Source organism: Sphaeramia orbicularis, chromosome 9 (assembly GCF_902148855.1).
Source record: "Sphaeramia orbicularis chromosome 9, fSphaOr1.1, whole genome shotgun sequence".
In the NCBI taxonomy this organism is placed as follows: Eukaryota; Metazoa; Chordata; class Actinopteri; order Kurtiformes; family Apogonidae; genus Sphaeramia; species Sphaeramia orbicularis.
Window position 1 is genome coordinate 10,134,916 of NC_043965.1, and position 24,952 is coordinate 10,159,867.

General features: G+C 36.3%; 2 protein-coding genes across 3 annotated transcripts; both read left to right on the forward strand.

Moving 5' to 3' along the window:
• Positions 1-26: 26 nt before the first annotated feature.
• ak6 (adenylate kinase 6) lies at positions 27-6,312 on the forward strand. 2 transcript variants are annotated; one of them, XM_030143227.1, is made up of 6 exons: positions 27-135; positions 218-304; positions 802-894; positions 1,026-1,084; positions 4,080-4,225; positions 5,772-6,312. In XM_030143227.1, exons 2-6 carry the CDS (start codon positions 268-270, stop codon positions 5,959-5,961), a joined length of 525 nt encoding a protein of 174 aa, XP_029999087.1. In that variant the 5' UTR covers positions 27-135; positions 218-267; the 3' UTR covers positions 5,962-6,312. The 2 variants fall into 2 exon arrangements, with proteins under 2 accessions (XP_029999087.1, XP_029999088.1); XM_030143228.1 differs by having other exon boundaries at positions 28-115.
• A 2,367-nt stretch (positions 6,313-8,679) lies between these two features.
• On the forward strand, positions 8,680-23,849 carry ydjc (YdjC chitooligosaccharide deacetylase homolog). The gene is made up of 6 exons (XM_030143225.1): positions 8,680-9,103; positions 12,359-12,534; positions 13,273-13,432; positions 17,747-17,846; positions 19,040-19,217; positions 22,600-23,849. The coding sequence occupies exons 2-6, from the start codon at positions 12,371-12,373 to the stop codon at positions 22,910-22,912; spliced, it is 915 nt and encodes a 304-aa protein (XP_029999085.1). The 5' UTR covers positions 8,680-9,103; positions 12,359-12,370; the 3' UTR covers positions 22,913-23,849.
• The last annotated feature ends 1,103 nt before the right edge of the window (positions 23,850-24,952 follow it).

Here is a 24,952-nt window from a genome sequence, read left to right on the forward strand (position 1 = left end):
GAAAGTGACGTAAAACTGCCGTCAACCCTCAGTCTGCCGCTGTGCCAGGGAAACATCCTGCTGAAGCTCGTGTGCTGGACTAGTGCACACGTTCCTGTAGAAGTCACTGAATTTTGCCAGTCTTCTCTTCTCAAGGTTTGTTTTTGACATTTGGCGTATGAAATTCAAAGTCTGTAGAGAATGCCAGGAAATGTAAAAGCTGTTTTCTGTTTTTCAGGCGGTCGTCAACGAGTCACGTGTTAGCTGCAAGCTAGCAGTTAACCAGCTATGAAGATGAAGAGGCGACCAAATATTCTACTAACAGGTAAAATAAACACATGTACACGATGGACCTGTGCATATTACAACTGAAAGGGTTCTGTCTGCATTCTTCTCTTTTACTTTGTTTTAATTGATTATTATTTATGTTTTATTGATTATGTTTTGATTGTAAGTGTGTGTTTTTAACCTGTCTCTTTTCCATTTTTGTAAAGCATTGTGAATTGCCCTGTGTATGAATTGTGCTATTCAAATAAATCTGCCTTGCCTTGCCTTGCCTTGGACCTTCCACCTATTGCTGTCCAGTAATAATAAGATACGTCAGTATAACTAACAGGAAATACACAGCAATATTAAGTTAGTTCAGTTTACATTACAGTGTCTTGCGTGTTAACTTTTTATTTATTTATTTAGTTTGTGGTCATCATTCTTCATAGGCTGCCATAACTTTTTAAATTGTCTAAGTATTTTAAATAATGTGATTTTTTTTTTGCTGAACAATCTAAAGATTACTTCCCAGTTGAATGAAGTATCCTCTTGCAGGTACACCTGGTGTTGGAAAGACAACTTTAGGGAAGGAGCTGGCACAGCGGACAGGGCTAACTTATGTTAACATTGGTGACCTGGCCCAGGAAGGTAAACAAAAACAAATGATGACCTAGATTGGAGAGATAGTATTTCGTACTCATTGACTGAAACTTTTGACTATGGAAGAGTTTCACCCTCCTGCTGGATCAGAGCTGAGTGTTGTGATCTTATTCCCTCAGGACAACTCTATGATGGATATGATGAGGAGTACCAGTGCCCCATTTTGGATGAAGACAGGGTGAGTTAGTTATGCTAAAACACTGGACCTTATGCATGAATCCTATGCTCAAATATATATTCTAGTAAATTGCTCATGCAATAACTTAAGAATTTTTGTGAGTGTCATCCAGCACTTGTGTACTTTTTGTTGCTCTAGGGTCTCCAGATTCTGTCATGCCACTGGGTGCTCAACACCACTCCTAAGCTAATATAAACAACAGCCAACAGCATTCCGTAACTTAAGATTAGTCTCTAAAACAGAAATGTGTTATTATCTGTGCTAACCTGATGTGTCTGAACACTTAACTGTTTATCAAACAAAATAAGAAGACGTCACCTCCATGTGGCTCATAATGGGGTAACAGTTTATAGACATGTCATATAATATGATTTGAACCACAACTTGGACCTAATGCAATCATGAGACTAAAGAGAGGAGCTATGAGATCATTTAATTAACATCACTTTTCGTACAATTGCAACTTCTTTTACTTGTAAGAAATGGTTTTTCATGAAAACTCAGGCCAGAGATCTACTGAAAGCTGGAGGTTACATGATATTTGCCAGAGTTTGCAGCCTCCTTTTGTCACATCCACTGCATGAAACCCATAAAATCACTGGTTAAAGGGCAGTCAAACTCATCATCACCATCATTATATGTTTGCTTTCGTTTGTCTTCTTCGTTGCTGCTTCTCAGATTGTAGTCCTAATCGTTTTCATATATTGTGATTTAAACAGCTCTCTTAAATGGTAATTTGAAATAGGTGAAAAAAAGTCACGTTTCCGTTATTGGGGGCAATAGTCTAATCAGTTTCAGTTGCGTTGCTTGGTTGTTGATGAAAATGCAGAGATTACCCATTAGGAAAAGGCAGGTCAAACATATAAGCTTAAACTAGAATACAGAATGCAAAAATTTACAAAAATAATTGTGACTCATTCTCATGTTTTAAGGCAGGTCAAACATATAAACTTAAACCAGAATACAGAATGCAAAAATTTACAAAAGTAATTGTAACTCATTCTCATGTTTTACACAGTGCCTCTGCTCAGTGTCACAAAATTCAAAATCTCACCATTTTTCTCTGTCTAAAGTTTCTGTGTTTAAACCACCCTGGATCTGGGTGTGATTCCATGGGAATATAGCACTCAGCATGTTTGTCCATTTATCCATTACCTTTTTTTTTTTTTCACCAAAATTACTGCAATTCTTCAGTTGTGTTTTGAAGTGGAGCTCTTTGCTATTTGGTAACCTGTGAACCACAAGGAGACACAAAAATAAAGTTAACGTATTTTATTCAATAACTTGAAAGAACTGTATGCCAACTGTTGAAATGCCATGCCTCCCTTTACTGTGCAAAAGATAGCTGTTGAATTTTTTTTTCACAAAGGATGACTTTTTTTGACAAAGCAACAAACTTGGTGCTAGATGATTCTTGCCGTATCTGAGTCTATTGTTATCAATGACAGATTTGTATTTTGACAGTATGACTGCAGTGTTGGATAATCTCATACTGTTGTGGATAACACATTGTAACTGGGTCATATGACCTCCAAACAACATGAGTTTAGGCTTTAGTCAGATATGAGTTATTCATTCAGTATCCATTGTCTGCCATTCATCAAACCATTTATCATATATCCAGAGCCAAACTGGGAAACCATTTTTTTTTCTAGCAAACTACTAGATTAAGTGCTTCTCTTCTGTGCTGTCATTGGAGGAAGTCAGTGAAAGTAATGTCCTATTGGTATGGGACCAGTACAATCTCTGGAAAATTGTAGGGATCATCTGTGATCTTAATTCTGTGTGAATGTGTGCCACGTCTGTATCTGTAAAGTTAAAATTCCCTTGTAAATTACAGCAAATGAGTATTTCTGTGATTTGCAATATTTTTTACTTGACACCTTGGTTCAGCCTATTTCCTGGTTGAGGATTATGGAGGCTGTGCTGGAGATAACAAATGAGAATTTTAAAGTGTTTTGGGTGGAAATTCAAAAGGCTCATGACATTTTATAGCATGAATATTCACTGAAAGAGCAAAGTCCTTCAGAGGTGATAAGATGATAATATGGCAGCTACAGTAAAGAAAATGTTTTCTGTTTTTTTTTAACAGTTATCTGTAAATGATTACCCTGCCCTTGACATCACAGCCAAGAAATAATCTGTAAAATTAAAGTAAAAAACAATAGCAAAAGCTTCACATGAAACACAGATGTAGGATTTAGATCACAGGTGTCAAACATGTGGCCCGGGGGCCAAATCCGGCCTACCAAAGGGTCCAGTCCGGCCCTTGGGATGAATTTGTGAAATGCAAAAATTACACTAAGATATTAACAATCCTTTTATTTCAGGTTCCACATCCAGACCAATTCAATCTCAAGTGGGCAGGACCAGTAAAACACTATCATAATAACATAGAAATAATGACAACTCCAAATTTTTCTCTTTGTAAATGTAAACATTTTCATGTATTTACACTAAAACAAAGTATAATTTTGCAAAAAATCTGAATAACCTGAACAAATATGAACAACCTGAAATGTCTTAAGAGAAGTAAGTACAATTTTAACAATATTCTGTCTGTTTCTAAATGTTTTGTGTATTTGTAGATCCACTGTGACCTGTAAGTTACAATGTACATGTGTAAATGATGAACTGAGGCTTAATGTTGTTAAAGTTACACTTGTTTTTTCAGTTTGTTCATGTTATGCACATCTTTTGAAAGGATAGTTTGTAGATGTAAACCTTTACAAAATGTAAAGTTGCTTTTTTCACTCTAAAACATAGAGAAAGTTTGTAGTTGACATTATTTATATATTATTACATTATTATTTTACTGGTTAGGCCCACTTCAGATCAAATTTAGCTGAATGTGGCCCCTGAACTAAAATGAGTTTGACACCCCTGGTTTAGATGGTTCTATAAGATGATAAATATTGAAGTTTTATATTTTGAGCTTCTAGTTAAGTCGTGACGCTCCACAGGTGGTTTTTCTGACTGACTGTGTCTGCTGCAGGTAGTAGATGAGCTGGATGAGAAGATGGTGGAAGGTGGTGTCATTGTGGATTACCACGGCTGTGACCTGTTCCCTGAGCGCTGGTTCCACATCGTCTTTGTCCTTCGCACAGATAACACCCAGCTCTACACTCGACTGGAAAGCAGGTAACGTCTCCTCTCACATGGACAGTGAAGGTCATCGCACTAAGGAATCCACTCTGCTTTAATAACACAGGACTTGATATTCACATTCAGAATGCTTTATTGTCATTTAAACATAATTTAATACAATTTAATATCAACATGATATTAAGTTTACAGTTCATTGATGCCAACTTTGTACTTTTGTTGCTAGATTTAGCAACTTTTCAGACCACCATAGAAACCTCAAACATTTTTCCTCTAAATGACACCAAATGATTTTCTCTGACACAGTCTGTCTGTAGCTGTATAAGTCAGTGTTTCCAACTTAGACACTTTGTTGGTATATTTAGTGATTTTTCAGACCCCTCTAGAGACTTTATCATAAAAGTCACTGGTGATAAATCTATCCCCTTTTTCTGATGTTTTTGGAGAATTTTGGATATTCTAAAATAGAGTCTAAAACAAATCACTGAATATAAATCAGCCCTATTGACACTGACAGTTTTCTCTGTTGTCTCTTTTCGGTGCATTTAGATTGTTAATGTAGACTGAAAATTAAAAATGTTCATGTTTTACTGTGACTTGTTGTCGTCTCCTAAGTGGACCGTAAGGTTAAAAAACAAAACAAACTGAAGAAAATGAAGATAAAAACTAATCATATAAATAAATAAATAAATTACCTAAGTAACTCCTCCAGAGTGTCTCTTTTGGGTCACTTCAGTCAGTCTCCAAGCCCAGATAAAGGAGGAGGGTTGGAATTGAGACATTAAAAGAACCAAAACAAGAATTGACAGAGTATAGTTCATTTGTACTTCTAAACATATATATGGTGTTTTTATTCTCACTTTTTGTCTCTAACACCATGTTATTCTTCTCTCCTACATTGTTTATTACAATTACATGCACATTTACAATTATGCAAATTAGGTGATGATGTCATTTAGCAACTTCTAGCAACTTTTAGGACAAACAATAGATACTTTCATTACTGAGGAGTTGGAAATGCTGTTACCATTACTTTTTCACAACAAAAATTTACTTAATTACCTCCGCCAAGGAGGTTATGTTTTTGCCAGGGTTTGTTTGTCTGTCTGTCTGTCTGTCTGTCTGTCCGTTAGTGTGCAACATAACTCAAAAAGTTATGGACAGATTTTGATGAAATTTTCAGGGTTTGTTGGAAATGGGATAAGGAAGAAATGATTAAATTTTGGTGGTGATCGGGGGTGGGGGGGCCCACAGGGGGGGGCCACTGATCAGCCTTGGTGGAGGTCTGCGCTCTCCGAGTGCTTCTAGTTCAACTTCTGTTGTGCAGTAAAAGTAAAAAAAAAAAAAAAAAAAAGAAGCATGAAATATTCTCAAAATATAAACATAAATTGGCCTTTGATGGACATTTCTTGTGCATGTTTTTCTGTAAAATGAACTGGACTTCATTAATATAATATAATATCTTATTTTTAACTTGGAAGTTAGAATGATTTAATAGACTGAAACTAAAGACCATTAACTTCACTCCAGTTTGTTCACTGATGTTAAAACTGAGTCATGATGTGGACGGTGTCACTGACAGGGGCTACGCAGGGAAGAAGCTTCAGGACAACGTGCAGTGTGAGATCTTCCAGACCATCTATGAGGAGGCCATGGAGGCCTACAAAGAGGAGATCGTCCACCAGCTCCCAAGCAACACTCCTGAAGACCTGGAACACAACCTGGACCAGATAGTCCAGTGGACTGAGCAGTGGATGAAGGACCATAACTAGAAACTTCCACCAACAGGACACTCACCTTATGAATTATTTGAATAATTAAAGCACCATCCAGGTTATTTTCCAACCTGGCCTGGTGTTCATAGATGTTACCATCATGAATATTGATGGTGTGTTCAAAGGATAATGACTTAACGGGCCTGGGGTTCCTGATGACCCAAGTTGACTGTCGGCACCATAACACACACTTGGACCCACTGACATTAACTCTGCTTAGGTATTATTCACACAGCCAAATGGGATTTTTAATAACCAGAACTGGGGTCGAGTCAGAGAACCGTACTGATACATTTGTAACATGTTTTTGTAAAATAAATGAACACTGACTGAAAGTGTTCTCACCAAGTTGTGTTGATAGTGTTTTTTATGGTGGAAAATGCAGCCCGATGTCCTATGGTTACAAGAAAAGACAAAAGTACACACTGGAAGGTGTTCAGAGGGCTGAGCGGTGGTTGTGGTTTGGTGTGAAATCATATTATTAGTTGTATTATACTTTATTTTACCATATAAGTTTGGGGAAGACTTGGAGGCAGCATTTTCTCCATCTTGCAAGAAAACTGTACGTCTTTAGATAAAAAAGAGGGGAAATTATTTGACATCATTATTACCTTTATGTATTAGGAGAAAATTGGAAATGCCAAGTTGCTAATAAAGAAACAAAAGCTTCCACAGAACTCCACAGTTTTGTATTTTTTTGTTATACCCCCCACCTGCCTGAGAGCCCCATAAATACTAGGATTTCCCTCTGTCATTCAGTGACTTTTGTCCAACTGATTCTTTTCAAATCTGACATGTTCTTTAACACTAGGAGAGGTATAATGCACAGTTTGATGGCTGGATTTCAATGTTTGGATTTTTTTTTTAACTGATTCACCCAATTCTTTTCAAATTTCACACGTTTACATGAGCTTTTCTCAATTTTTGCTTTTTTTTCCCAAGTTTTTAAGTTTTTAAAAAGATTGAAAGTTAAGACTCAACATTAATCCCTGTGCAGACAGGGTATTGGTTAGCAGGAGGGGCAAAGTATTGTGTAACTGGACAGCTCCGCCTACTTTTCCATTCATGACGCTGCTTTGAATGTATAAAAATGTAGATGATGCAGGGGAAAAACCAAACTTGTATCATTACATTTTTAATGTAATTTGGGTTTGTTAAAAGGCATAATTGGATTTGGTTAAGGTATAGTTTGGTAAACTGGTAACCAGTTTGTTAAATAATATACAGCTCAACCGCAATAACTTCAAAGTGCAGCTTAACATTTGGTTTGTTCCCTTTTTTTTTTTTTAATGTGATTAAAAACATCCCTCTTCCAGGCAGAACAGGACTCAGTTTCCATCCAATGCTTTGTATATGAAAATGTTATGCAAAACAGGTGGCTTACAGATTTGTATGGTTAAAAATGCTAAAGCTCTGCGATTTGACCATATAAAGTATGTATAAAGTATGTCCCTCAAATGCAGTAAAACTAAAGTAAAAATTGCATTTGGTCAGATATATGTAGCAGAAAATAGAGATATTTGTGTAAAATAAAAAATGGGAGGAATGGAAAAAGTACAAATACCTGAAAACCATGTTTAACAGAAGCCACTGTAATGTTTGTTGGTAATGTAAAGTTATATGTCACATGTAAACATCTCTGAAGGAAGACTGTGTTAGTGATCACAGTTTTATTATTATTATTGTCATTATTATTATTATTATTATTATTATTATTATTATTATTATTATTATTGATATTTGTGTGATACTGTACTGGTTTAAGTGGAGCCGCAGCTGCATCAGTTCCCAGCGGTGAGACTTGTTTACATAGTGCGTGCATCTCATGTATCTTAAGCTGTCCCAAACATGACGTGGAAACCGATATGGAATGCCACACCTGCACACTGGAAGGCACTGACAGGCTGATAAGGACAGGTATGTCCAAACAGGTGAGGGAAAATACAAAGGTAAATATGAGCATGGTGACAAGGTGACACTGTATGTTGTATTTACTTGGCTGAAAGGGTAAAACGTAAGTACATTATTTGTTTTTCTTTTTCTGTAAACGGTTATAACTTGAGAAATTTTGTAATTGTAATCTTAACATCACATAAATATTTGAGGAGAATTATTTAAGGTCTGTTAGAGGGTTTTTCTAGGCAGTTCTAATCTTGAAAAAAAAAAAAAAAAAGTTACATATGTTAATAATTTTCCATAGGGATGTGATGTAATCATGGGCTGTTTTGGCAAGAATGGAAACATGTAACACAAAATTGAAGATATTTTATTTGGTTTCATTATTACTGATTTGCCTGTTCGGAAATTGTTTATTCTTAATCTCATTTCCTTATTAGCTAAATGTCATATACATACAAGCAAATTTGCCAATCAGAAACCCAGCTTTGTGGTCTTTAAATCTTATTTGAAATCCTATTTAGACACACTTAACTTTTGCACTAACTCTAAAGCTGTGAAGACTAAAGCCTTATGTGAAGAATTTAAGTTGCAATTTTTTCCCTCTCTCTTCTTGTTTATTCCTTTACTTTTATTTTATCTCATTTACTTACCTATTTATGTAATTGTATTTAATTTCTTCCTGCCTCACCTCGAGCATTATGTTTTTTTCTCCATGCCATGTTCTGGTGTATGTGTGTACAGTATTATGTAAATAAAGTATGAAAAAAAAGGAAACAAGTAACACGTACGTGTAACCAAAAAAAAGAAAAAAAAAAGAAAGAAAAAAAAAAGAAAGAAAAAAAAAGTCTTTAAACGCGTCCGCTTTGGAATTTTTCAGAATAAAAGATCGATTTCTATGAATTCATGTGTATGTTAAAAGATTCGCCCTGAAACAAATCGTTACATATGAGTGTATTACATAAACACGCGTAAATAGTGTAAATACAAATATTAACAGTCTATTACATTTCTCTTTGAAAGACATTTAAAAGCCTTTTATCGGCAAAGTCTTATTTTGAAGGGACGTTTTCCAGCTCATCTCTGGAGCTAGCGCGTGTCCTTCAGCAGGGGGCGTGGTTCTGCTCTTCCCTGTAAAGCCGTTGGTCTGTGTAGTCGGAAGTACAGTTTACTTCCACGGTGCCGGTGTCCGTGTGGCTTCGGATGTAACGACATACATGGCCAAGCTTGTGTGATACAATGGGTAAGACGCTGTATTTTTTTTGCTCCTGGTCTGTTTGTGTTGAACAGTGTTATACCATTGCCTTTAGTCGACATTAAACTGTCCGTTACATTGTGCGTAACATCACCCACATACACACTGTAAGACTGTAAACACCACACAACACAACAAAGGCAGCGAATAAACATACTATCGTCTGGTTTTGGTTAATTGTAAGAAAGGAGTTAATTTATCCTTGTTCGAATTATGTTTACAGTCCTGTACTGTTCAGGAGTTGAACAGTAAATAATGTTCACTACATTCAGTGACGTGTTCTAACTCCTCATTAATATCCATTACATAGTGGAAAATATGAACCACGGGTCAGTGTTAGTCCACTCAGATGAACTGTGTGTTCTGTCGAGATTATCACAGGAAATAATTTGTCACAGTGAAAAGGCAGTGGTTTTATCTTCTATCAGTTACTGTGTTCCCTGCTGGTCTGAAACAGGCGAGAAAACCATAAAATCAGTAACAACACTTTAAGCTCCTGAGAACCAGCAATGCATTTTTGTCCTCTGTAGGGGACAAATGTTTCACAGTTTTACTTTAACAAAAAAAAAAAAGCTGTGTATTGAAAAAGACATTACAATAATAAATAAATGAATAAATATAATTTTAAAAATGTGTCTGAAAAAACTGTTGCATTATGCAGTTTCCAATCAAGACAACTGTTTAATATAAAAAAGCTAAAACTTTCACTTTTCTGGGTCTCAGGAGGATATAATCAGCCGCTAAAAGTCCTGGATAGGACCCCCCTCACTGGGTTTCATATGTTGGCTGCTACGTCAGTGTTATGTTCCCCACCCTGTTCTATCAGTGTCCTGGTCTATCAGTGTGCTGGTCCATTAGTGTCCTGGTCTATCAGTGTGCTGGTCCATTAGTGTCCTGGTCTATCAGTGTCCTGGTCCTTAAGTGTCCTGGTCTATCAGTGTCCTGGTTCATTAGTGTCTTGGTCTATCAGTGTCCTGGTCCATTAGTGTCCTGGTCTGTCAGTGTCCTGGTCCGTCAGTGTCCTGGTCCGTCAGTGTGCTGGTCCGTCAGTATCCTGGTCCATCTGTGTCCTGGTCCATCAGTGTCCTGGTCTATCAGTGTCCTGGTCCGTCAGTGTCCTGGTCCGTCAGTGTCCTGGTCCATCTGTGTCCTGGTCCGTTAGCGTCCTGGTCTGTCAGTGTCCTGGTCTATCAGTGTCCTGGTCCGTTAGTGTCCTGGTCTATCAGTGTCCTGGTCCATCAGTGTCCTGGTCCGTTAGCGTCCTGGTCTGTCAGTGTCCTGGTCTATCAGTGTCCTGGTCCGTTAGTGTCCTGGTCTATCAGTGTCCTGGTCCATCAGTGTCCTGGTCCAGATTCACCCACCTGGATGGTTTAATTCTCTCAGGCCAGGACTCGAACCCCGGTCTTCCTGAATCCTTGTCAATAGTGTTACCTAAGTTACACACACACGCACACGCAAACACAACTATTGATTTTTCGATTCAGTTTAGCGATTATTTGAATTGGTGAAAACATAGCAAAAATTTGAAACAGACGCATCTGAAAATGACAAACACCTTGTCCTTTTATACCAGAATCTGCTGAAACAACAACCACAAAAAGTATAAAAGTAAAAGGGCATATAAAAATATCTGAGTCTGTATATAATTGAGGGACTTTTGAAGTCCATGGGATATATTTTGTACATATTTATATACATCTTTATTAAAAGTTAAAACAACAAGAAAGGAATGTTTTTTTATGTTCATTATGATCATGTCTTTAAAAATTCCATAATTATGTAATTACAGAAACAATCACTTATTAATGAATGATTAATAGATTATTAATAAATGACTAGATATAGCTACTAAAACGTCAACTAAGTAACTGTCCGAATTTAATACCAACCACCTTCTAATTAGCTAAACAATAATAAAATGAGCTTATTCTTATTCTTTTTATTAAGTTGAGATAATCAGGACAGATATTTATTTTTTGGCAATATATCAAATTTTATATAAAAAATAACAAAATGTATCTGTGTCTTAGAAATCACTTTCAATTAAGGTACCCATTACAAAAACACCTTAGAAGGAAGTATGTTAATTCCAGATCATATGACCTGCTCCACATGGTGTCATTTTGTCCTGAAGAAGACACTGATAAGACTCTAAGATATGTTCTTTCTCCTCTTTCTTAGTTATTTAATATAAAATAGTGTTTGAGTCAAGTGTGTGTTTATCACACTCTTATGTCAACAGTGTCACTACAATGTCTTTATAAATAACTTTCAATTTCAATTTTACTCAACTGTATATATGATATTTAGAAGAATCTTTCTGTAAAAATGCCATGAGGTGTTATGGTTATGTTGATTTAGGCCTGAAAACAGCAAAAATGTCAACTATGCCTGTCAACTATGTTACCCTGTAAAGGGAACTCAAAAAGTCTCTCAATTATACAGGGTGTCCCATAAGTCTCCATACATAGGAAAAATAAACGTTTCTTGACATAAACCATTTTTATTTATATAATATGCTCTATATGACTGCCATTTTGTCGGGAACACATGTCAATGCGTATCCTCCACTGCTGAAGAACTATAAAGAAGAAATACAAAGAAATACATGTTAGAACCATATATGTATGGAATGTATTATGTCTCCTATGTATGGAGACTTATGGGACACCCTGTATATTGACCCAACTATAGTTATAAACAACAAAGTCCAACGACATCTATAAACAATATGTGCACTGCAGTCTTTAACGCATTTGGATCCAACTTACTAATGCTGTGTTCCAGACCATCCGGAACTCATGTTTTTCCAACCTTCTACCAGTGAAAATGCACTGGAATGGCAGTCAAACCTGTGACTTCCCACCCGTGAACTCGTACTAGATTGATGTACTCCTAGTTCCGAGCTCTGATGTCACGTAGCCCGTGAAGCAACAGTGGTGACCCCCATGGATGTGGTGTTTATGCCAAATTGTTTATTAAAACAAGGTATTGCTCTAAGGTTATTTATCTGCAAATGTTCTGCATTATCAGCAGCTACTGTAGCATTAGGACAAGAATAAATTAATACCAAATACATATCCAAATATACAAATAACGTAACATAAAAGGTATAACAAAGGTATAACTGTCATCAGATAATTTTTTAATTGATTCAAGTCGCTCAATTGACATATCATTTCAGCTCTAATATATAAATAAGTAGTGCTCAGTATTCATTCATTTCCTGTGTGTCCTTGTCAGCGACCAGCAACAATGCCTCAGTCCAGAATGATGCTGGTGGTCACGGGAGATGATTTCGGCTACTGTCCCAGGAGGAACCAGGGGATCGTGGACTGCTTCCGGGCCGGGGGCATTTCCAACGCATCACTGTTGGTCAACGCCTCTGCCGCCAAAGAGGCTGCAGATCTGGCTAAAAGGTAGTGAAAATACTGATCCACATATCTGCTCTGCGTCCATTACACTGACAGTCACATAAAAGCATCAGACATGTTTCAGATTTAGTGTATGTACAGTATGTAGTAAACCAAAGTTACATTAGGGCTGTCAAACTCATTTTTGTGCAGGGGCCACATCCTCCCAATATGATCTGAAGTGGGTCAGACCTGTAAAACATTAACATAATACTATATAGATAATGTCAATTCCAATGTTTTCTCAATGTTTTAGCATGAAAAAAGTAAAAAAAAATTACATAATTGCACAAACTATGCTTTAAAAAATGTCAATAACATGAACGATCATGAAAAATTGAAATTTATCAACAAAAATAAGCGTAATTTTGACAGTGTTATGCCTCAGTTTATTATTTATACATGCATTACAACTTAAAGAGCACAGTGGATCCACAAATACATAAAACATTTAGTAACAGGCAGATTATTGTTGAAATTACACTTACTTCTCTTAAGACATTTCAGGCTGTTAGCAAGATAACTCAAAAGGTCAAATGGTTATGTTTAACACCCATGAGTTACACGTTTAATTAGTGATCATATTAGATTTTATCTGTTTTCTGTGAGTAGATTGTTTAGTAATTTTTTCAGAATATCAGTGATGTAGTACGAATACACAGAATAACACTAAACTAAATATATGTATGGATCAAAGTATACTTTTATTAGCCAGTTCTGCTGAGTGTTGTGGTTGTCTGTCAGATACAACATCCCCATCGGACTCCATGCGAACCTGTCGGAGGGGGTTCCGGTCTGTCCCAGCCTGCAGACGTCCTCTACACTGGTCAACCAACATGGGTTCTTCCACGGCAAGATGGGCTTTAGACGGGCTCTGGAGAGAGGTCAGCTCAGCATGGAACAGGTACGTCAATCGCCTGAGCGCTGCAAATAATCCTCTGTGCAGCCACTTCTAATGCCATTATTGTTGTATTAAACCCAGGAACCCAGAAAACCCAGGAAATAATGATGAAAAAACAGTGAATCCATAGAACTGTTTTTTGTGGCAACGTCCAAATGAATTTTTCTCTACATTGAACCATTACCAAGTGATTTATCACTATTTATTCTAATTTTGTCTTTTGGATTTTTTAGTGAAAATCAGATATTTTTCCTATATTTCATTTACTGATCATGTAGGTGTTAATAAAAGCTCAGTAAATTCACAGGTTATTGTATCAAAACAGAGAACATTTAAGGAAACATGACTTTTTCAGCAAAATATATCAGTAATTCTACATTAAAAACAAGCATCTACAACATTCATTTGTGAAAATACATGAACCAATGTTGCAGAAGACTTGTTTCCATAGTCTTATCGCCCTCTATCGCCTCCTGCAGACAGAATTTGTTCCTCATGTAAGTACCTCGTTAAGTCACATAGATTTTTGTCTTCTCCGGAGTTAAAAATCCAAACAAGAGTTCATCCCAGCTAAAGGTGGGGTACACTGACATGTTCCATCTGCAATATGACAGAGAAAACTCAGGAATTAATGATGAAAAAACAGTGAACCCATCCATCCATCCATTATCTTCCGCTTTATCCGGGGCCGGGTCGCGGGGGTAACAGTCTAAGCAGGGATGCCCAGACTTCCCTCTCCCCAGACACCTCCTCCAACTCTTCCGGGGGGACCCCGAGGTGTTCCCAGGCCAGCCGAGAGACATAGTCTCTCCAGCGTGTATTGGGCCTTCCCTGAGGTCTCCTCCCATAGAACTATTTTTTGTGGTGACGTCTAAATGAATTTTTCTCTACATTAAACATTACCAAGTGATTTGTCACCATTTATTCTAGTATTATCCTTTGCATTTTTGGTGAAAATCAGGTATTTTTCCTGTAGTTAATTTACTGATCATGTAGGTGTTATTAAAAGCTCAGTAAATTTACAAGTTATTATATCAAAACAGAGCAAATTTAAAGAAACGTGACTTTTTCAGCAAAATATATCATTAATTCTACATAAAAACAAGCATCTACAACCATCGTCATTTGTCAGAAGACATGAACCAATGTTGCAGAAGATAATGATGTTTCCACGTTCACTACAGAGACTATGGATGTAAAGGCATCTGACGCTGCTGAAATCAACTGCATTTTACGTGAATTAAATAGGATTAGAGGTTAAAAAGTTCTTAAACATTTTAGATCAGTAGATGCTTTTGGGTCTTTAACGGTTAACACTGAAAACAATTAAAAACTTGAATAAAATAAATAAAAACAAATTAATCATAAGATCAGAACATGGGTAATGAGTGATAATAAAAGAAAAAAGACAACAAAAGGCAGTTCAGTAGAACAATAAAACCAGTTGAAATAAAAATGATTTTAATTGGCTAAAATAAACAACAGTTTTTACTAAAATATGGTGAAAATAACCTTCTGAATTTCTCTACAGATACAAATGACGCCATTTTTTCTACATGGAACATTCATAATACTGGGTCAGTTTTATATTTCTCATGTTTTGTGTTTTTCACAATTGTGTGAATATTTGATATGGGAACGGAAGAAGGGAGCTCTGTTCTGTTCTGTTCTGTTTTTTTTTTTTTAGACTATTACTGTACAGTCTCCTCTATTGTTTTGGCCGGAACTGCAGCATCACAAGCGTTTACAATGACAGCAGAAATTGGATTTTCTACAACCAGTAGTAACTGGCACTTACAGCAGAATGAAGTCATTTGAGCTTGTATTAACCCATGAAAACCCAGTGTTACTTTATGGGCAGTTTCCAAATGAATTCTTTTCTGTATTTAACTTTTATTAAGTGATTTATCACCATTTATTATAATATTATCCTCTGTATTTTTCAATTTTCAGTCTAAATCATGTATTTTCCTGTATTTAATTCACCAATCATATCGATGTTCATAAAAGGTCAGTTTAATATCAAAGGTTATTATTTTAAAACAAAGACAAACTGAAGAAAAAGTGACTTTTTCAGCAAAATATGTCATCAGCTGAACATAAAAACAAGTGTCTCCATCCACTTTCAACCAAAATCATCTACTGTGGACTTATTTATATAGGATTTCCTGTGCTTTATATCATTAATCCTGTAATCAGTGAGAATCTACCATTGTCATTGTGTCTTCTCTGTCAGTTTTTCAGTCACTTGACCTGTGTCATTCTTAGACATTTGATGAATACAGGTTGTAAAAGAGGGTGTGTGTTCAGTATTCAGTCTGTTCCCAATGCTAGCTTATTCAGCAATGTTTGTTTTAACACAAAATACAAATGACATGAATGTAAACTGTGCAGTTTTACAGAACATCTGAATAAATACACGCCTATGTCACCATCCGATCTGTCAGGTGTATTTGGTACTGCAAAGCTTCCTATGATCATGTCATTTTGTTGTAGTATATTTCATTTATGTTAGGTTGACATTTTAGAGATTTTAGGGTTGGTTTTTTTTTTTTTTCAGTTTTTGCAGTTTAAAAAAAAAAAACACACACTCACATGATATGCATGACAAGTATCTACAGACCTGGTCTATTTCTGTTTGATCCTACAGATAAGAACTTATATTTTCCTTTGTAAATGCACCATATTTGATGGGTGTTCAGAGTCATCATTTCAGGTTATTCACAGTGTAATACTTCTCTGAGGTTTATTACAAATTCTAAAACCATGACACATCATTGTGACTTGTATTCCAGAGTGGGCTGGCCTGCCCTGTCCACTAGGAGGCTGGGACACTGGTACACCTTCATTTACAAGGCCATACTTGGGCTACTGCCTTCCTATATCTGTAGTTTAATCACAAGAAGAAGTGTTGATTCTTATTGTCTGCGGTCGAATGAGCATTTGTTCCTCTTTGTGCCATTTGCCCATACAGAGCTGGGAAAAAGGGCATTTGTGTACTCTGCTCCGTCCACATGGAATATGTTGCTAAAAGACTGGAAACTGTCTGAACTGATCTCCATGAATGCTTTTAAATCCAAACTCAAAGTGCTGGAGAACAACTCAATGACTTGCACGTGTTTTTCATAGGTTGAATTGTCCTGTCAATTATTGTTTGTTGTAACTGTATGAGGTAACTGTATGTTGTAACTATGTGTTGTGTTTCATACTGTCTCTTGGCCAGGACTTACTTGAAAAAGAGGTTCTTAATCTCAATTGGGATCCTTTTCCTGGTTAAATGAAGGTTAAATAAAAATAAAAAAATAATACAATTATTCAGTGTGATAATTCCACTAACATGATACGGCTGCAGACCTCCACCTTGTTGCAGTCAAATAATATTTAGTGATTGATGCTTGAGGACGACAAGAGATGTGTCATAAATTCAAGATGTCGTAAACATTGTGTTTCTAGTGGGGAGCAGTGGATTATATCTCACTTTTAAATGGAATTTCTGGGTGAATGTAAGGGCCCATAAGTGGTATGGAACGACAAGGAAAAGTATTGAATTTGATTTTGTCATACATGTAAAAAAAGTGCATTTCCAGAATCAGTGTTTGCTCCTGGAGGATTCTGTAGGTGAATTGGGTTAAGAGTCTGGTTTGATCAGTGTCATGAGATAAATTTGTCATGATGTGCTTGTCTAGGACACAAGTGGGTGGGGGAGTGGGGGCTGGGGCTCCAAGGAAGAAAGGTTAGGAACCACTGATCTAAGGGGATGATGGTCTGCTATCGCTGTGCTGTCCAGTTAAAGGCATAATATGGAACATTACCATAAAAGACATTATATAGACTTATACAAGAATTATCCTCTCCATCATCACTATAACAAACAACAACACAAAAAACACCTCACTATTTTTAACTCTTAGACCAACTGGAGTTCTGTCTGAACCCGCTTGTTTGTATTTTTTCTCACTTTCTTGTACGCTTTCATTTTTTAAAAATATTTTGACAGTTTGTGTTTGTATGTTTGACTTGAAGACATCTGTACACTTTCCTAAACCAGTGATTTAGGCTCCAACTGTAATCGCAGTATTACCTCCAATATCCTACATTATGACTTGTACAGTAAACCTCACTGCCCTAATGAAAGCCAAAGCAGGACGTGGGACATTACAGTAAATCTTCCATCTTAAACCTGTTGTTCAGATGTTTTCCTCTAGATTCCAGTGTTCCCTGTGCACACACATGCTTTAATTCCATTGCATTGTGTTGGTATGGCAGTGCTTTCTGCTGTTTGTCCATTAATTTTACAATGTGTTTTTACCTTTCCAGGTAGAGCTGGAGTTGAGGGCCCAGGTCCAGTTGTTCAGGGAGCTTATGGGTCACCTGCCACATCACATGGATGGACACCAACATGTGCATGTGCTGCCAGGTAAAGCCAACTCAGTCATCAACAAACATACATAATAGCATCTGTTATACACTCAGACACACCACAGAGGTATGAACAGATGGCACGCAGCATTTCAGTACTTTGGAAAATGCTTTGACATAATTGTGTGTTGCTGTATGGCATTATATGGATAAAACTTAACCTGAAAGGGTGAATACATAAAAGATTCTGGCAAATGTATAGACAACAAATTTTATTGAAGATGTGAAATAATCTGGACCTAGATACAGATATGATGGACATGGTCCCAGTGTTAAACCACCATATCCATCTGTCAGAATGTTTGACCTCATAGATCAGATCTGCACTAAAGTCCACCATGTTTATGTCCAGGATGTCGTGGATAAACCAAAGACTTACACAAAAACACTGTTCACTATGTATGTGTTTTTGGGTCAGTGTTCATGGTTTGATACAATACAGTAAAATGCAGGAACAAGCAACTAGCGATCTCAAATGCAAATATATTTGTTTCTTTTTATTTATTTGAGCACAAAACAGTGAAATGTATATTTTTTGTTACACAGAAACAAATGAAGCCTAATGGGAAGAAGCATGAAATAAGGAATAAAAATGTCTCGTTATGATGTTGGATGTCAGAATAGGAAAACACAAAACAATGACACTGTGATACTCGGTTTTATAGAATACCATCATTGAAGCATTAAACCTGTGACCAGTACACAAAACACAACACACTGGACCAGAACACAAAACACAACACACTGGACCAGAACACAAAACCCAACACACTGGACCAGAACACAAAACACACAACACACTGGACCAGAACACAAAACACAACACACTGGACCAGAACACAAAACACACAACACACTGGACCAGAACACAAAACACAATACACTGGACCAGAACACAAAACACACACAACACACTGGGCCAGTACACAAAACACAACACACTGGACCGGAACACAAAACACAACACACTGGACTACTACACAAAACACAACACACTCAACAACTACACAAAACACAACACACCTCTGATTTACTGCTACCTGCTTGTCTGGATCAGTTTGATTGACAGATGTATGTGTCACATTCGCCATGGAACTGTGGACTATACAAATACAGGACCATGACACTGTTATTTACTAGCATCATAAATGTGTGTGTGGACAGTTATTGCCGACTGCCTGTGTGTTGCAGAGGTGCGCGTGGTGTTTGCTCAGGTCCTGTCTGATCTCAGGATTCCTTACACTCGTGTTCCAGTGGAAGCAGGTTTACACACCTGCCCGTGGCTGCCGGCTCACCTGCACACGTTCTACACACAGGTGGAAAAGGACGCATTGGAATCCATCCCCGTCTTCAGCCGTTATGGAATCAGGTCAGTGTCATCACATCAGTGTTTTTCATATCATTTATTTCATTTATTTATTTGTATCAGACATGTAAATACTGTAGTTACAGTCTATAGAGTATGATAAACATTAAAAAAAACTAATAATAAAAAGGGTTATAAATATAAAAACAACACGCATGCACACACCCTATCTTCAATAACAAGTATAAAGATGCTGGTGCCAGTATTTAACAAGTGTAGAATCTGCATAAAAGTCAGAGTTAACAACTGTAAAAATCACAACATTTCTAGAGTGACTTAAACGCAGTATAAAATTCAAAATTACTTTCCGAGCAAACATTATCAAAACAGAACATATCACTAGCATTACAGCTATGATGAAAACCATGTATAATATTGAATGCATCGTTAAAAGCAACTCTGACTGAGTGAGCAGTACAACGTTTAAAATTACCCCTTAAGTAACAGAGATAAATATTCAAGCAAAAAGATATGAACAATTTATTCTTAACAGTAGTGGAACAAAAATAAAACCTGCAAGAGATAAAATTACTCCTGCCATAAAGACTTCTAACCTTAGTTTGAATGTCATTATCATCACTAAGATTATCAGATAGAATATGTCCAAGGTACTTGTAGGTTTTGACATATTGTAATGGAAGGTTATTCAACTCAAGTTTAGTTTTTACATTGTACCTGTTTGTGTCAAACAGCATAATCTTTGACTTATCAGAGTTAAATAAAATATCATGAGACTGACCATACTGGGAGCAAGTGTTGTCAGCTGACTGTCTCATTTTCCTCTGAGATCAGCTGATGTGATATTGTGATTTTGCAGTAATTATCATTATTGTGTAAGTGTCAGTAAGTGTAAGTTTTTTCTTTTCTTGTTTAGTCTTTATTTTTACACTCTCAAATAATGATTTCATCTGTTTATTTATTTATTTATAAGAATATCTCTATTGAACTTTGGTTTACATATTAACCCATAAACACCAGTGGTGGATGAAGTACTCACTTTTTTTCCTTAGCCCATAAAGACCCAAGCATCCACCTTTAACCTAAAACATCTACTGATCTCAACTGTTTCCTGTATTTAATTCCCCAATCATGTCGATGTTCATAAAAGGTCAGTTTAATATCAAAGGTTATTATATCAAAACAAAGAGAAACTGAAGAAAAAGCGACTTTTTCAGCAAAATACATCATTAACTGAACATAAAAACAACTGTCTCCATCCACTATCAACCAAAATCATCTACTGATCGAAACTGTTTAAAACCTGTTGATCCACTAATCCTATCAATACATGTAAATAATGGGTGTAAAATACAGTTTGTCATCTTTTCATGGTCATCAGATATGACCCATTTGGATGTTCAGAGGCTCCGTAGTTACCGTGGAAACACCGTCATCTTCTACAACATTGATTCACCAGTAAAATACATGGAGTTGAATCAATGACAGTGGTTTTTGAGGCTTGTTTTTATGTTCAGTTAATGATAAATTTTGCTGAAAAAGTCACTTTTTCTTCAGTTTTCTCTGTTTTTATAGAATAACCTTTGAATTTACTCTTGAGTTTTCATGAACATCTACATGATCAGTTAATTAAATATAGGGAAAAATGAATTTACACTGAAGAATGCAAAATACATAGGATAATATCCTAATAAATGGTGATAAATCAGTTAAGAAAGGTTAAAAAAAGAGAGAAATCCATTTGGGAGCTGCCATAAAAGTTGCACTGGGTCTTTATGGGTTTAACCTTCAGTATTTATTTATACAGTGTTGTTCTGAAGTAAAGTCCACAGTCTGTACCCAGAACCCACCCCTTTACCAGGAAACAACATCATTCCACTCTCAGTGTAAAAGGAAATAAATGTACAAATAAATGTTACACGGGATAAATAAAAAGTATTATGGATATTCAAATACCAACATATATGGTACTTTAATTTTATATTTTATTATACATTGTCTGACATTTCCTGTATGATTTGTCCAATCTGTTTTTTGTTATCTGTTTTTTTTTTTTTTATAAATTGTACAAAGGGTTTCCAATACTTTCATATACTTCTACTTTATTTTTAACAATATGTTATTTTCTCCAGGGCGATTTTACCTATTTTGATTTTGAAAAGTAGATCATTCTGTATCATTATAATAGTTGATGATGTACTTATCGATTTTTTAAAATGTTTGTCTTGCTCTTTTTCCTCTATAAAAAAGATTAAATATTATATTAAATATATTTTACACTGTTTTTATCTTGTTGAATAAGATCTGACATTGCACTTATCTTCTTTATTTACGTTTAAATATTAAATTATAGTAATATAAATAAAATAAACTCAATAAGAACAAAATCAGAGAATCAAATCAAAGAGGGTTAGTGTTATGTTAAGTAATATACATAAAACATAACAGCTCTTTATCCTTAATTTGGCTCAAGTATAAAGTTGTCAAAATCTAAATTGCCCATAGGTGTGAATGTTAGAGTGATTGTCTCTATATGTCAGCCCTGCGATGAACTGGCGACTTGTCCAGGGTGTACCCCGCCTTCGCCCCTATGTAGCTGGGATGGGCTCCAGGCAACCCCCGTGACCCTAGTGAGGATAAAGCGGGTTCAGAAAATGAATGAATGAATAAAGTTGTCAACATCATGGGAAATGACCAAAGTGACTCACTACTCCCCCTAGTGGCTGCATACATTCACAGCAACATATGGACTCCACTCATACTTGTGAGTCAGTTTCTAATAATTTAAAGTAGAAATCCTACATAATGCTCGTACAGTTTGACAGAGGAGCCATAGGACCTGGGACTCTCATGACAGGGTTCGTACGGGTGCTTGAAATCTTTGAAAATGCTTGAATTTCATTGTTGTCTTTTCAAGGTCTGAAAAGTGCTTGAATTTTAGTTTAAGTGCCTGAAAGTGTTTGCAGTTCTAACTCTGATGTGATTTATTTATTTTGTTTTAATATTAACTTTGCTAGGTTGGATGGCAAGCCAGAGCTACTTACAGGGAGGTGATACATTTTGAAAAATAACACTTAATGTCAAAAAAGAAAATTCCCAGGTGTTCTCAGGTTGACTCCAGGTACATTTTTATCTTAATCTTTGTCTCGGTGCGATTGTGCCTGAAGATAAAACTTTGTGTTCTCCTTTAATTTCTCAACTTTTTACTATTATGAAACATAGTTTTAGATGTTTATAGCATACAATGTACATCATTGTGATTTAAAAGTGAAAACGATAAGGTGCTGTGCAGGAAAAATTTGAAAATGACCCTTAAAAGTGCTTGAATTTGACCTTGAAAAATGTGTACGAACCCTGTGATGATCTGTAAGGACAGACTCATCCACCCTGACCTGTTCTGACCTCTGACCCCTATCCCCGCCCACAGGTGGCCTGATGTGTACCTCGGACTGACCACCATGGGTCAGAGCATGTCCATCCCCCACCTGCAGAGGGCGCTCAGCCACACCTGGGCTGCTTCAGATCAGCCCGTGGTCACAGCGGAGCTCATGGTGCATCCTGGGTACCCGAGTCACCCACAGGAGGGCGGCTGTGGAGAGGGACCCGACGACTTCTCTCAGTCACTGGATCGGCAGCATGAACTGAGCGTGCTCAGTGACCCGGCTTTACTGGCGTTGTACCACCAGGAGAGAATCCAGCTCTGCTCCTTCAAAGACCTGAGTCCCACTGCACAGACGTAAAACACTGCAACAAACAGAGGCTTGTACTCTTAGCATTTTCACAATTCTGTTACAGATTATTTATATTTTATCAATTAATAGACAATAAAAACCCAATACTGTCCACACATCCTTACAGCTATGAGACGGAGCTGGGCAATGCAGCAAAAAGGATCCGTATTTTAGTCAGGTTTTTATCTACATGAAGTCAAGATAAAACATGATTCAACAGTAGTTGTGTTTAGTCTGTCTGTGCAATATCAGCAAACAACAACACTCTTAAGTGTTTTTGTTAGTGTGCATTATGTGCTAAATAGTTTTAAAAAAATTTAATGAAATTTTTGTCAAAAGTAATATATTATTATAAAAAAAAAAAAAAACAATTGTATTTGAATGTTTTTCTAACAAAGTCTCCAGAAGTCCAAGTAATCTGGGCTTTATGATTTTTGGCATTTTCACGTTGATTCTAAAGCATAAACTTGATGAATCAGATGAACTGAAAACAGCCCAGCCCCATACGAGTACACACTGATGTGTCTTTGTGGTGCATTCAGGGACATGTTTTAAAGCCATATACATATGTCAGTAACAGAACATGTGTTGGTAGGACTGATACAGACTTAAATCCAAATGTTGTTTTTAACAAAACTACAATTTGATGTTTTCAGATGAAGGAAACGTCCTTGACAGAGGAGCAGAAGCCATGTTGAACTGTACTCCTTATGTAAGCCATACTAACTGCTGCTATACGCACTAATCCACATCAGTGTGTTGCACAATGACATTTAGTACAACTTAGTTTTTGATCATTTTGTCATAGTTTTGTCTGGGGTTATTTTCATTTATGAGAACATTTTAGAAGCTGTGATCTGTCACTCCTGTCAGTTCAACAGTTCAGAAACAAGCAGTGGTGAAGCAGAGCCAACAAAGCTGTTTTAGGACTGAAACTCTGAAATCACAAGAAGGGAACTCACTGTACGATCAGCTCCACCTCAGAAACTCAGGAGTTGGCTGTGACATGGTTGTTTCTGATGGGAAAGTGTATATCTTTATTTTTAATTTTCTGTTGTTTAATGAAATACACAGGCCAACATGTCCCTCCTTTTTGCTTCACACATCACCATAGCAATTTTAGTAATCGTGCTACATCCATGCTAATACACTTTCATGTAAAGGTTAGCATCACTCTGGTTTTCCACACAGTTTATGGTTAAAATGAGCAGAAGTTACCTCTGAAATGCTGGGAAATCAGCCAGCAGCTGAATATAGTTTTTTATTTATTGAAAATATCTTGGTGTGGATGTAGTTTTAAGTGTTAATACCATTACAAGACCACTTTCTACATTGGCCGATTGAAAAAATTTCTGTTTAAAAAAAGAAATACACGCAAGAAGTTGTTTCCAGCAGCTTCAACGGTATTCTAGTATAAAAGGTTCTCATGCATGTCTGAATATTTTCAACATATTTCACTTTATTGTGTTTTAATTATATGCAGGGATTCATCAAGTGTAAAATCTAGTAAGTGGAGTACTGAGTCAAAACGCTAATTTCACACACTGATGTAGTTATCCTTGAGAATGGGTGTCAAACATACGGCCTGCAAACCACAACAGGCCCTCCAAAGCGTCCAAACAGCCCGTGGAATGAATTTGTGAGTTTACACGGGAGATATTAACAATTAAAGATGTTAAAATCATTGTAGTTCAGGTTCCACATACAGACCAATTCTATCTAATGTGGATCAGACCAGTAAAATACTAGCATAATGACATATAAATAATGACAACTGCATTTTTTTTCTATATATTTTAGTGTAAAAAAAGTAAAATTATATGAAAATGTTTAAATTTACAAACTATCCTTTCACTAAAAATGTTTAATTTTATTCTATTTAACCTTTATTTAATCAGCAAAAAGCCCACTGAGATTAAAAGTCTCTTTTTCAAGAATATCCTGGCCAAGACAGCAGCAGCAGAAGTTACACAAAATAGAAATCACAGCCATACATTAAATCCACACTAAAAATATACATAAAATACAATAAAAGTCAGTTCTAACAAC

Excerpts from the sequence above, each read along its gene's own strand:
- ydjc (XM_030143225.1), top strand. The coding sequence starts at position 12,371 with ATGCCTCAGTCCAGAATGATGCTGGTGGTCACGGGAGATGATTTCGGC. Across the intron at positions 13,433-17,746 it reads GTCAGCTCAGCATGGAACAG|GTAGAGCTGGAGTTGAGGGC; the intron begins GTACGTCAATCG and ends TTACCTTTCCAG. Across the intron at positions 19,218-22,599 it reads TTCAGCCGTTATGGAATCAG|GTGGCCTGATGTGTACCTCG; the intron begins GTCAGTGTCATC and ends CCCCGCCCACAG.
- ak6 (XM_030143227.1), top strand. The coding sequence starts at position 268 with ATGAAGATGAAGAGGCGACCAAATATTCTACTAACAG. Across the intron at positions 305-801 it reads ACCAAATATTCTACTAACAG|GTACACCTGGTGTTGGAAAG; the intron begins GTAAAATAAACA and ends ATCCTCTTGCAG. Across the intron at positions 895-1,025 it reads TGGTGACCTGGCCCAGGAAG|GACAACTCTATGATGGATAT; the intron begins GTAAACAAAAAC and ends TTATTCCCTCAG.